At 41.5% G+C, this 14,412-nt stretch overlaps 2 protein-coding genes across 2 annotated transcripts; both read left to right on the forward strand.

Moving 5' to 3' along the window:
- Window positions 1-2,621: 2,621 nt before the first annotated feature.
- LOC131978969 (olfactory receptor 11H2-like) lies at window positions 2,622-3,629 on the forward strand. The gene has a single exon (XM_059342820.1). The coding sequence runs from the start codon at window positions 2,622-2,624 to the stop codon at window positions 3,546-3,548; it is 927 nt and encodes a 308-aa protein (XP_059198803.1). The 3' UTR covers window positions 3,549-3,629.
- A 4,790-nt stretch (window positions 3,630-8,419) lies between these two features.
- On the forward strand, window positions 8,420-9,346 carry LOC131978668 (olfactory receptor 11H2-like). The gene has a single exon (XM_059342379.1). It carries the CDS (start codon window positions 8,420-8,422, stop codon window positions 9,344-9,346), a length of 927 nt encoding a protein of 308 aa, XP_059198362.1.
- The last annotated feature ends 5,066 nt before the right edge of the window (window positions 9,347-14,412 follow it).

A 14,412-nucleotide genomic window follows, 5' to 3' on the forward strand; every position in this document is an offset into this window, starting at 1 on the left:
GCAGAAGAGCTCGTCACACCGGTGACATCAAGGGCCGTTCCTGTGAGTCCTTCTCCTTCTTCTCCGTCTCCTCCTCCTCCAACTCCATCTGCAGGACCTTCAGGAACCAGAGGAGCCACAGCTCCTCCACAACACGACAGTGGAAAGGTGTTTGACAAGCGGAAGGCGTGCAGGGAGTACCAGCTTGTCCCTGACAAAGATATGATAGGTGGGCCAACTGTCTATGGCTGTAAATAGTGTAACCTACCTCTGCACTTTGAGTGCTTTGGCAAGCACTGTCGTCGTTACATGTAAAAAAAATTATCGACTGATGAACGCACTGTCAGTACCTTTATTTTATTGCTGCTGTTATGACACTTTATACTAGTGCACTTTATGTTTTACATTTTTGGTTGAAAATAGTGCTGCACTGACACTTAAAACTCACTTTGGACAAATAAACTCAACTTCTCATGAAAGCCACAAGTATAAGCTCTCAAATACTTTTTGTATTTCAATTCTATCTGCTACTGAGGCTGAGAAATCTATTATTTAGTAGGTGTTGAATTTCCAGAAAAACTTCAGGTTTTAGGGGGTAATTTTAAAATCGCCCATAGGTTTTCCAGGCATTTTTTTCCAGGCGATTTAGGCCTTAATGGGTTAAATGGACTACTGTTCTTGCTTAGCTGAGGTAGATCGATAGAATAAACTGCCCAGACATTACTAACTGAATGAAGTGACAAATGACCTCTGTCAACTGTGGACCCTTTTTCTTTTAATCAACTTGCAAAATAACCCAAATTCTGGGACTAAAGGAGGGCTATGTAGAGACCACAGGTATGCCAAAGGGTTAATTCCTATATATGGACAGAATTGAATGGAAAATGCACCAGCATTACTCATTTCAGTCCCAAAAATGAATCTTTGGGCCAAAAAAAGGGGACACAACCCCCATCACTAATGAATTAACGAATTTGATATAATTAATTATTATTTGTGATAGCTATGAATAATTCTGATAGCCTTTCAAACTGTAAGACCCACAAAAGTAGTGCTAAGGTGTGGGGCATATGTAAACCCCAACATAAGCTAGTTTGACTTTTATAAGAATTACAGAATTTGCTGTTGTTGCTAACAAATTCAAGTTTGCCTATTGAACTACAAGAAAAATAAAGTACTGAGCTAGCATCTAACTTCCAGTCATTACAGGTGTGAACTGTGCTAACAAAACAAGTATTGGCATGGAACAGAGGGTGACTTAAGCCTGATTTCCACCGGGCGCGTTACAGCCGCGAAACGGCAGCGCAGTTGCCGTTGCAAATCGCTGCCACTCTAATCAATGAGAGCATTGATTGATACCCAAATAAAACACAATAGGCAGTTCATGCAGCCTAAAGCTACTTCACATCAACATTATGTTATGACCGAGGCACCAGATCAGCAATCAATCAATCATAGGATCTCAGAGGATCGGCGAAACGGACGACAAGAGACTGATTGTTGAAGTGGAACATCATACAATCATTTATGACATAACACATTGTTTTTATAAGGATAGATGGTCAGATCAACAGATCTTCCACGTCAGAGAAGCAAAGTAAGCTGTTGTTTGTTGTTGTTTACTTTATACACACAGTTTATCGCAGGATCTCGCGGTCTCCCGTATGTTCATGATTATCGAGTGTTCTCGTTATCTCGCGTGTATACGGCTGGCTCGCTATGCTGCCGTTCCGCCGCTGTAATGCGCCCGGTGGAAATCCCCAGTTCGGACTGCTGGACTGCTGCAGTTGAAATTTTGAGTTTAAGCACTGGTGCACATGCTCAACAGCTTAAAAACAACAAGAACAACAAAAAACCAGCTGTGACTTTGTTGTAGATTTTCACTGGAAAATGTTTATATAGAAACACACATCTTCCAAATTAATTGCTGTGTTTATTAATGGTCATCTCCTTCAATAGTGGGGATTATGTTGTAGAATTAATTGGAAGATATATTAAAATACCAGACATAGAGCAGTTAAAAATGCATCACATATGATTTGACAAACATAGAATTTAGTCAGCAGTCACAGACTGTGCAGGACAGTTGATGAGCCTTCTCTACTTCCTGTTCTGATGTGCTGCTTGAGTTAGATAACAGCAGCTGTGATTTAGGAATTTTCAATAAACCAGATTGGAACAAAACAGGAAATCATGTGTCAGAGTTCACGCATGAACCGAGGTATAGAAAAAGAACTTAGCACTTTCTGTTTTGGATTAAGGACCCATTTGTGTATTTTGAATATTGTATTTGTTTTTGATACTTTTCATTAAATCTCGCACAGGGCTGTCTTTCTAAGAAAACTCTTGTCAACAACTTCAGGCCTCCAGAGTTTGACAAAGTGCTCTGTAGATTAATATCTATTTTTGCAGAAGATTTAATGAGATCATTGGAGAGTTAAGCAATCTAATAAAACATTTACACCAACTCAGAACAGTTTATTTCTGAATGTTGGAGTTGAATGCATGTGTTGATAAGTCACTTCAGTACAGATTGGACATTAGGGTGAGAGAATCTTTTATTAATCACTATTCATGCACACTGGTCATGTCCTTGATTTGTTTTTGTTTTTTAATTGAACGTTTAGTTTAAGAAAACATTAATGGATGATGAGTTAAATGGAACAATTATAACTCTTGGTGGGTATGTGGAAGTTAACAAATACAGATATGTTTATTTCTTTATTATATTCATAATATATTTGTTAATAATATGCTGTAATTTAACGATTGTGTACCTTATCTGGAAGCACAGAAACCTCCATGAGCCTTTGTATGTTTTCATTGCAGCTTTGCTATTGAATTGTGTTCTTTACAGCACTTGTGTTTACCCAAAGTTTCTGATAGACTTTTTATCTGAAAAACAGGTCATATCATATCCAGCTTGTCTTTTTCAGTTTTATATTTATTATGGTATAGGCAGTTCAGAGTTCTTACTATTGTCAGCCATGGCCTATGACCGATATGTTTCTATATGTAAACCTCTTCAATATCCAACTATCATGACAAAAACCACTGTAAGTATTTTCCTGTTTGTTGCTTGGCTTCTGCCTGCTTGTCAATGTTTGGTCCCAGTAATATTCAGTGCTAAAACTAAACTGTGTAGCTCTACTTTAAAAGCAATATTTTGTAATAATGCAATTTACAGTCTTCAATGTGTCTCATCAAGAACAATTACTATATTTGGTGTAGTGGCTTTATTATTTTTCCTAATTCTGCCTGTGCTTTTCATAATTTTTACATACACAAAGATATTTATAATAACCTATCGAAGTTCTAAAGAAGTCAGGAAAAAAGCAGCAGAGACCTGTTTACCCCACCTGATGGTTTTAATCAGTATCTCCATTTTAAGTGTATATGATATCAGTATAGCTCGAGTAGAATCTAATTTGCCGAAACCTGTACGTTTAATAATGATGTTACAAATAGTTCTGTATCATCCTTTGTTTAATCCACTTATATACGGGCTCAAAATGAAAGAAATTTCTAAACACCTCAAAAGGTTGTTCCTTCCAGCGAAAAAGGCTTGATGTATTAACACTGATCACCACTTTATGGGATTTTTTTCTGAAATAATCATCCAAAGATATTCATTTTCAAAGGTATTTAATGTTAATCATCAAAGAGCCTCTCTAACAGGAAAGTATGATAACAGCAAAGAGTGTCTTGACCTTGAACAATGTAACGTCTCATGTCTGTAGTTATTAAAAATGTATTCTACAATATCAAGTAATCACAACTTGCACAGAGACTTTTACTCTACTGTTATACCTATAATTAGCATAATTAATAATTGTTTATACTAACTGAAATGCAGGGCGAACACCTCCTGGCTTTGGGGTGGAACAAAAGCAAAGTGGAGCAACTGGGCCACACTTTATGCCAGAGATATCTAAAGGTAAATTATTCAACACTGATGCTGATGTGTGTGGTAATGGAATAATCACCAGTACTCTTCAGAAATGTATAACTGTTGGGGCGTCCCGGTGGCTCACACCGGTAGAGCGCTAACCATGTATGCCGTGTGCTGTGGCGGAGCCGGGTTCGAATCCGGCCTGAGCTCCCTTTGCCGCATGTCTTCCCCTCTATCACCCCCTTTCTATCTCTCACTATCAATAAAGCAACAAAAATGCCAAAAAAATAATCTTTAAAAAAAAAAGAAATGTATAAGTGAACTAGGACTGCAAGCAGTACTGAACGGGCCCTCGCAGTACACGCGTGTCGGGGCATGCTGCCGTCGGGGTGTGTGAGTTACAGGGGCCAGTCTATACCACCCCTATGAATTTCATTGTCTTAAGTCTTATGGTCTGGGCACAGTGCCAAATACTAAATTAGACTACCACCAGAGCGCCACCTAGGGGCCGATCAAAAAAAATCTTCTAGGGTTATCCTCAGGAGGACATTAACAATAAGTATACCAAGTTTGGTGTTAATCGAACCAACCGAGTTGGAGATGTAAAATACTTCAATTTAAAGAGCGCCACCTCATGGTCATCGCCCAAAATTTTGCATTCAGACACACCAATGTGGAGATATGCAACACTTCGTGTTTTGTGTTGATAATAGCGCCACCTGCAGGAAGTTATTTAATAACTTGAGTATTCTTTGGGTTAGCAAAATTCTTTTAATAACTTTTTGTCATGAGGGTCCATAGATGCTGTGTGCAAAGTTTGGAGCAAAACGATGAAATTGCCTAGGAGGAGTTCGAAAAAGTAGGTTTGCGACATTTTGCGAATTTGCGTGGCCTATATCACGAGATTCAGCACAACTCAGTGAACGTGTGGATATAAGGTTTTTGAATGTGCGATAAAGCATGTGGGACTTATTAGCCAAAACGCACTTTCCATTATTATAGCGCCACCTGTAGCAGGTCGTTGCCTGCTCGGGCCCTAATGACATCATTAATGTGTTATTAGATCACTAGGATCCCTACTGGGGATTTCCACCGGGCACGTTACGGCCGCGGAACGGCAGCATAGCGAGCCAGCCATATACATGTGAGATAACGAGAACATTCGATAATCCTGAACATACAGGAGACCGCGAGATCTTGTGAAACTGTGTGTATAAAGTAAACAACAACAACCAACAGCTTGCTTTGCTTCTCTGACGTGGAAGATCTGTTGATCTGACCATCTATCCTTATAAAAACAATGTGTTATGTCATAAATGATTGTATGATGTTCCACTTCAACAATCAGTTCTCTTGTCGTCCGTGTCGCAAATCCTCTGAGACCCTTTGATTGATTGATTGTTTGATTGATTGCTGATCTGGTGCCTCGGTCATAATGTTGATGTGAAGTAGTTTTAGGCTGCATGAACTGCATATTGTGTTTTATTTTGAAAGGGGGCGGAAGTGTATTACGTTGATTCTGAGTCGGACTTCCTGTCTGGTGCGATCTGCTCTGTTGAGATTTACGAGGTTTAGCAGCGGCTTGCAGAGAAAATAGAAATGCTACCTAATGCTCGCGGAGAGCCGCGGCTGAGACGTTTAACAGGCCAGGCTTCCCGGACCACGTCTGGTCAGGCGACACAGCACCACGACCGTGTCCACCCCAGCCAAAATCATCACATCCAACCAGGCAGCGTGTTCTTAAACTGTTCCAAAATGACTAATTCACATAAATCATCAAACGTAATGTCTAGCGCAGCCAACCAAAGTCTAAAATGGGTAGTAAAATCACAAACAAATTCAAGTAAGTTTCGCTACTTCACCTTTCCCAAGCCTGGAAACGTTGGCGAAATAATGCTCAGCCAGTTTCAGCAACTGTTGGTACTGCTGGTACAGTTCTCCAAGGCCCCCTCTGACAGGCTCCATGAACCAGTTTACCAATAGGACCAGAATAAACAAAACACACCTTTATACCCAAACAGGACCAGTAAGACATCAAAGTATCCCCGTGCACACCTGGTTTGGAGTTTCCCCACTATCTAAACATCAACCCGCCTAACTAAACTCCCAGCTAGTCTTCATGCAGCGAGCAGTGGTGGGTATTTATGCACTAAAGACCACTGACTCGGGGAAGCGACTTGCAAGCCAGCAACTCTCCCAAAATCACGGACATGCTCTCAAGACAATGCTTTAACCACTATGCAGCATTCCTCAACACTACCCCAAACCATGCAACAAACCCAAAGAGGAACGCCACTAAACCTCACTGGCATAAACCTAGAGAACTGCCCCAAAAGACGCAATTCCCCACCCTCACTCGGCCGAAGGTCAGAAAATCCACACAGACTCTCAACCCAATACTCACTCTGATCAGTTCGGCCAACAAGCACCGTAATCTCTCTCCTAATAACTAAAAATGCTCTCAAAATGACAAGTATTTTACCACAAATGTACCAGGCAGGCCAAACACGCTCCGCCGCAGGTTTCCGCATGTGCCACCAATGGCACCAACCAAACTCCGTACTGAAGGAGAACTACAAACGCTCACGAAATGATCAACAAACGTTTTACCACAAAGGTTCCAGGCAGGCCAAACACGAAACTTTCCGCGTGTGCCGCCAACGGCACCAAGCTGCGTACTGAAGGAGAACACCTGCAACCAGGCCATCCAAACTACAAACTCATGTCAAACAGATCTACACATATTCAACCAAATTGCGCAAACGAATGGACGAGCCCCCAATTTGTCAAATAGCCAAACAAATATACGCATATACAACTAAATGGGGCAAAACAAACGGACGAGCCCCTATTTTGTCATGACCCGGCTCAAAGGAGATGAAAAAAATGGGAGAGACGTGGTGCATAGCAGATATAAAAATAGATTTATTTAAATAAAGTAACACAACCTAAAGTAACACAAGCATGAGGTGTGTACGTCGCCTGGATCACGACCCCCCTTTCCAGGGCTCCAAAGATGATAGGATCTGCCACAGGGTCGACCTTTTGTGCAACTTCTGTCTGATTTTCCTGCTTGCGGCCTTTTCGGACAAAGCCACAGAGAGGCCTGATTTTGATAAGTTAACATGATGATAACTACAACAGCAGCAATGAGCCCACAGTCCAGGGAACAAGGTCAGTTGGTTAACTGTGGAAGCAACACGAGTCCCTCCCAGCAGCAGATTGTACCAACAAGGAACTAACCCTGGGATTCCACTGGATGCGTAACGACTCCGAACGCACGAGATCTCGCAAATCCACGCATAATCAATTGATATAACTGGAAGAGAATCAACATCTCCTCATTAATGACTGGAGACAAATCCAGCGACTCCGTCCTAATGAGCGCTAACGAGGTCGGCAGGCTTGTTAACAAGCCGGCCGACCTCGTTAGCGGCAGTTAGCTACAGCTGCTGCAGGAGGTGTTCACTTAGCGACCTCTGTTTGTTTACAACAAGCACCGGAGTGAGCGGTGTGAAAAGACGAGTGAAAACCTCTAACCTGTTGACTTCAGGTCTGTCCCCGCCCATCATGACGTCTTCATGTTGTGAAATACGAGCTGCCATGAACCTGAGGTATTTTATGTTGAAAATATACCGGATGCTTTATTTTGTGTCTGTGCACGACTTCCTGTCCCGAACGATCTGCTCTGTGCTGAATTTATGCGCCGTGCTCCGTTGTCCGACAAAAATAGAAGCTCTGTGCAAGTGTTGCAAGGGCTGTCGGATGGCCATGCGTTGTCGGACTCATTACGCAGCGGATCTGCAGTCGGTGGAATCTCACACATTGATTATAATGGGTGCGTAACAGCTCCGACGACGGATCTGCAGCCGTTACACATCCAGTGGAATCCAGGGGTAACTCTCCAGCCTTTCCTACATTTTTCGTCAAATTGCCCTGCTTTCAAAGACGTGGTAATGTACCTGGCACAGATTTAGATAGCAAGAAATGTAAGGCCAAGCACAAGATTTATATTGTAATCAATGGTTTTTGTTCAATGTGTGTTAATAAGTATAATTGTTGTGATGTTTGTGTAGGATATTAATGTTAGGCTTTGCCATACCACTTGAAGTTTGTAGGGGCCACTGATGTAACACAAGTGTTCATTTATATATGAAGTGAAGTGAATGAAAAAATGCGGCAGCATTCCTCATTTCAGCCAAAAAAAAAACTGAGTTTGGGCCAAACAATGGAGAGATGTTGGCACATTCTCAACAACAACAACAACAAAAAAACCCAGCTGTGACTTCAAGCCTCCAGAGTTTAATAAATTGCTCTGTAGATGAGTATCTATTTTTGCAGGAAGTCATTTGAGGATTAGGCAATCTAATATTTGCACCGACTCAGAACAGTTACCTTATGAATGTTGGAGTTGTATACATATAGTGATAAGTCACTTCAGTACAGGTTGGACATGGATGTTTTATGAATCACTATTCATGCACACTGGTAATAGCCTCTGTATATATATATTTATGGTATATAATAATGCTATTTGACAAATCATTAATGGATGATGAGTTAAATGGAACAATTATAACTCTTGGTGGGTATGTAGAAGTTAACAAATACAGATATGTTTATTTTTTTATTATATTCATAATATATGTGTTAATACTATCCTGTAATTTAACTATCGTGTACCTTATTTGGAAACACAGAAACCTCCATGAGCCTATGTATGTTTTTATTGCAGCTTTGCTATTGAACTGTGTTCTTTACAGCACTAGTGTTTACCCAAAGCTTCTGATAGACTTTTTATCTGAAAAACAGGTCATATCATATTCAGCTTGTCTTTTTCAGTTTTACATTTATTACTCTATAGGCCCTTCAGAATACTTACTCTTGTCAGCCATGGCCTATGACCGATATGTTTCTATATGTAAACCTCTTCAATATCCAACTATCATGACAAAAACCACTGTAAGTATTTTCCTGTTTGTTGCTTGGCTTCTGCCTGCTTCTCATACTGTGGTCCCAGTAATATTAAGTGCTAAAACTAAACTGTGTAGCTCTACTTTAAAAGCAATATTTTGTAATAATGCAATTTACAGTCTTCAATGTGTAACATCAAGAACAATTAATATATTTGGTGTAGTGGCTTTGTTAGATGTCACAATTCTACCTGTGCTTTTCATAATTTTCACATACACAAAGATATTCATAATAACCTATCGAAGTTGTAAAGAAGTCAGGAAAAAAGCAGCAGAGACCTGTTTACCCCACCTGATGGTTTTAATCAGTGTCTCCACTTTAAGCGTATATGATATCAGTATAGCTCGAGTGGAATCTAATTTGCCGAAATCTGTACGCTTAATAATGATGTTACAAGTAATTTTGTATCATCCTTTGTTTAATCCACTCATATATGGGCTCAAAATGAAGGAAATTTCCAAACACCTCAAAAGGTTGTTCCTTCCAGCCAACAAGGTTTGATGTATTAACACTGATTATCTCTGCATAATTATTTCAGAAGAAAGGCCTGTACAGAAATATGAATTCTTTAAAGGTATGTTAACATGAAAAAGCCTCTCTAACAGGAAAGCATGGTAACAGCAAAGAGTGGCTTGAGCTTCAACAATATAATATCTTATTTCTGCAGTTATTAAAAATATATATTCTACAATATTAAATAATCACAACTTGCACAGACTTTTTTTTTTCTTCATATTTTACATTACCGTTATACATTTAAGCAAACATGAACTCTGCCTTTACAAGTGATGACTTTCATATTTATATTGTTGACTCTGGGTATTTTGATAGTAAATTTACAATTATGCAGGGTTTCCCCCAGGCTTTATAGGCCTGGCGGGCTGCCAGGCTTTCCTTGCCCCCGGCCAGGCTGAGCGTCACTTGTTTATTTTAAAAAGGTTTTTTTTATGCACCAAAACGGTGATACCAAATGTGGCGTACTCTGATGCCACTGTGGGTTCTTCAGCAGAGATAGACAGAGCACAGAGATGATCTTATGGAAATTTTATTTTGTTCAAAACACATTTAACACGGGGCATTGGATAGGCATTGGATAGGCGTCAAACCGTGAAACCGATAGTCCACACAGAAAGGGATAGGGGCTACACCAGGCACTGTTGGACTCTTCTATTACACTTATCTCCAGCAAAGGAGATAACAGCAAAGCTTTCAATTCTGCCTGAACCACTTTTCTCTTGTGCTCAGGTAACCAATAGGGCCATGAACGCACCATCTCGCTCAGGTGAGTCTCAAAGTTGTGTTGAATAAGGCTTGTGCATCCTGGTAGGGGGGAGAACACATCGGCATAACGCTGCTGCAACCTGGCAATATCTGCTCTCTGGGACGGTGAGAGATGGTTTTCGCAAAGGAGCAAGGCAGGATTGGTCGATTTTGGAACCTCAGGCCCCAAGTCATCTCTCTCTAAAATTGCCGTCACCAGGGAAACGGACTCAGCCCTCTCCATGCTTTAAGGAGGTTGAGGTGATAAATCTGCGTAGCTCCTCCTGTCAGATCGCAAAAGGTCATAATCAACATCACCCACTCATCGTGTGACCACAAAGGGTCCTTGCCACTTGGCGAGTAATTTGGAGGTGGAATATGGAAGTAATACAAGCACTTTAAAAGTGTCTTAACTTAGATCATCTGTTGTTCAGCCGCTGCTGGCGTTCCTGGGCCCGGAGCAAATTCTCATGTGATAACTGACCCAGTGTGTGGAGTTTTGCTCTCAGGTCCAGGACGTATTGGACTTTGTTTTTACTGGGGATGGACCTTCCTCCCAGCTTTCATTAACCAGGTCCAAAACCCTGCGTGGTTCCTGCCAAACAGCGGTACAAAGGGAGAAAATCCCATGGAGGCCTGGGGTACCTCTTGCACTGCAAACAGCAGAGGTATCTAGCCATTTATCCCAATTATGACTATAATCGCGCACAAACTTACAGATCATGGACTTCAAAGTCTTATTAAGGCGCTTATCGGGGCTGTCAGTTTGCAGGTGGTAAACACTGGTTCGAATAGACTCGATGCCCAATAATCCACACAGTTCTCTCAGTGTTCGTGACATAAACTGGGTGCCTTGGTCAGTCAGGATCTCTTTCGGGATCCTGACTCGGGAGATAACTTGAAACAGCGCCTGCGCCACACTCTTTGCAGAGATGGTGCGCAGCGGCACTGCCTCTGGATATCGCCTTGCTTAATCCATGAGAACTAACACAAAGCAATATCCCCCTGTGCTCCGGTGAAATGGCCAGATGAGGTCCATCCCAATATGTTCGAACGGGACCTCAATCAGTGTTAATGGGCGCTCTCGGGACGGCCGGTTGGTTAACCAACTGGCATTCAGGGCAAGACACGCACCAGCGGCGCACGTCTGCCCAAATGCCTGGTCAGTAGAAATTGGCCATTACACAGTGTTTTCTCGCACCCCATATGTCCAGCCATTGGGTTAAAATGAGCCACCAGGAAATAGCTTTCTTGGCACCAACAACTGGGTAATTATTTCATCTGTCTTGAGTGTCAGGACTCACTCTGTATAGTCTGTCCCTGCGCAATGAGAAGTGTGGATATGTTAAAACTGCGTCAGGGCGCACAAGACTGACTCAAGACTGCTCGGGTGGAAAATCTTCCATGGAGTCAAACACGGGCACCTGCGGAGCCTCCTGTGGAGGCACCGCCGCATCTTTCAGCTGCTGAGCAAAAACGAACGGGCGTTCAGCAGGTCCCAGCTTGGTCCTGCGGAACCTGCGGCGCTGGTCTTCTGACGAAAAACCCAAACGGTCAAGGACCGCTTGCTCGAAATCGACATCTGGAGGGTCCAGGCAGGCCAAGTGCCGCCGTTTGCGCCTCCCCTGACAGTAGGGGAAGCAGCTGCACGGCCCACTCCTCCGCCGGGCCAGTTGTAAGCCGTCGCTGTTGCCTCAAACATATCCAGGAACATCTGAGGGTGATCATGAGCTGCTGTCTTCTGGAGCGTGATTCCAGCGAGCGAAGGGACTGATGATGCTGCCCCTGCCCAACTCACCATCACCTCCAGCAGCTCGGCCTGTCTCCCCACCTGGAACTGGAGAGCTGCCAGCTGTTCAATGTTGAGAGTAGCCTGGTCCCGGCTCATTGCAGCAACCTCCGCCAACATCTGTGCCAGCGTGGTCACTGGTTGCTGGGACTCTCATTTCTTCCTCTATTTTCCTTTTTATTACTGCTGAATCATGTTGGGCGCCAATGTGGCGTACTCTGGCGCTACTGTGGGTTCTTCAGCAGAGATAGACAGAGCGCGAAGATGATCTCAATCACTCTCACCTGGCGCTGCTCTCCTGAGCCCTATCCACACCTCTCTCCTGCAGCTGATGCACCATGCCCTCTCCACAAAAAGTTGGTATATCAAGCTTTTAACCGCATCTGTGATACGCTTGAAAGCGCAATGGCAACATCGTATGGTCTATACGTGAACACTTAGGGGATGAGAGGTCAGGTGTATTTTCCATTACCTGAACCCTCAAAACCACTACCTGTCTCTACCTGTCTACACGCTTACAACTTTTACATGACATGTCACGGAGAAAAGGTCAAAAAATGTTGGACTCTTTTTTTTAAGTTTGCAGGAGATGATGAGCCTGCTCGTTCACCCCTCAGTCTTCTGCGAGCCGCGATGGTAAAAAATCTAACTAGCAGATTTAATCCAAAATAGTTAGCTGACTCTAAATTTAGCGGATGGCTCTACAAGACCGAGTATGATAAACATGTTTTGTACTATATTAAAATATTAACAATATTATGCTCGCTAATTTCATGTTGGTTACTTCAATTTTGCTCGCCTCCCGAATTTCCAGAGAAAGCTTTACCTCAACAACAAGGACAACCAACAACTTAATTTGCAAGACGGCAAATTATTGAACTCAACTTCCTTCTTTCCACACCTGCCTCTGGAAAAGGATTTCCCCCCTTTTCAACTGGGTTCTTGAGTAATGTAACTGGGCTCAGATAAGCAATCAGAAAGGACTTTAGTATAAAGGATTTGACCTGTAATTAATGATTTGGTTTTTTGTGTGTTTTAAGTATATTTGTATATTTGTGTACCCCCCCCCCCCCCCCCCCCCCACACACACACACACACACACACGCACAGACACACGTTCCCTCTCTTTTGTAAGGTAGTTCTCTATACTTTATAGATGTGTGCTTTATTTGCTTTACTTGTTTTTGGAATAAATACCTTTTGATTACGAATGCTGTCTATTTAATGTTGTATATTATGAACAATATGCCTTCAACCACTACTAAATATTAGTATGGTAATTTGATTATAATTATATTCATAATTAATAATCAGTGTTCCAAATTGATAGTTTAGTAACTTTATGAGACTGATTTAGGTGAATTGGCTATATTTTTCTGTTCTTACAGATGGTGCCCCTCAACGAGCTGACTTAGAGTAAATCAAGTCATATCATTTTTTATAATTAATAATTATTTATGATAATTATTAATAATTCTTATAGCCATCTATAAATTGTGAGATCCACACAAGTGTTGCTCAGGTTCATCCCTACATATTTGGTATCCTTATGGGAGGGATAGCATTTATGATAACACCCTCTTTTTAACATATTTGACACCCTGTGCCAGGTCATCATTTATTCATAAAAGAGCCATCCTTAATTCCCAACATTTTTGGTGATCCGTGATGGAGGCAATTGTTCTCTGTAACCAGATACCCCAACATATTTAATTCTCCGTTGCGTAGGCCCAACACCATCGCACTAGCATTGAGATGGCAGCAAGCAAAAGCAATAAATAATGTTAATACAGTACACTGACTAAAATGAAACATCTATTATGAAATTACTTATAACTTTCATGTTTATCATGTGCTAGGCATGTCAATCATTGAAGCCTTTGAGCCAGTGATTAACATGGAGCATGAGGCAATAATTGGTGCGTTAAATGCCTTTACTGGCTGCTAAAACATGAAATTGCCCACCATACAAATTATGGAGCCTTGCCTGATCTTGCCAAATTACTTGGCTGTCACTACTTCTCCAAACTTTTATCATTTTATCTTCAAACTAAATTATTTTGAAGAACAATGACATTTGATTTCTTGTTTTCCACTTTTGCACATTCTTAAGCACATAATCAAATTATATTTCAACTAAGAGTAAAGCATCCAATTTGTTAGCAAGTCCTCTACACCACAAATAATGGATGTATTTAACATTTGGTTCATAACCATTACGCAGACCAGCATTTACTTATTTACGGCTTTCACTCAACTAATATTAATGTTGGAACAGGTATGCCACAGATGGACTTTGTTTATTTCTGAGTTTTCTGTTGTTGCTCTATGTAGCCAGACAAAGAGGGGAATTCAGAGGTGATGTCACTGTCAGATGGATTATGACCATTTTCTGAACTGTGGTTAGAGATGTTGATGTCATCATCTGATAGGTTAGCTATCTAATCACACTTCTGGGACAAAATGATGGCCTCCTTGTTTTTGGAATGCTAATCAGCTACATTCAGTGTTCCTGTTG

Source organism: Centropristis striata, chromosome 10, assembly GCF_030273125.1.
Source record: "Centropristis striata isolate RG_2023a ecotype Rhode Island chromosome 10, C.striata_1.0, whole genome shotgun sequence".
In the NCBI taxonomy this organism is placed as follows: Eukaryota; Metazoa; Chordata; class Actinopteri; order Perciformes; family Serranidae; genus Centropristis; species Centropristis striata.

What these genes read in the sequence shown, in the direction of transcription:
- LOC131978969 (XM_059342820.1), top strand. Translation starts at nt 2,622, where the DNA reads ATGGATGATGAGTTAAATGGAACAATTATAACTCTTGGTGGGTATGTG.
- LOC131978668 (XM_059342379.1), top strand. Translation starts at nt 8,420, where the DNA reads ATGGATGATGAGTTAAATGGAACAATTATAACTCTTGGTGGGTATGTA.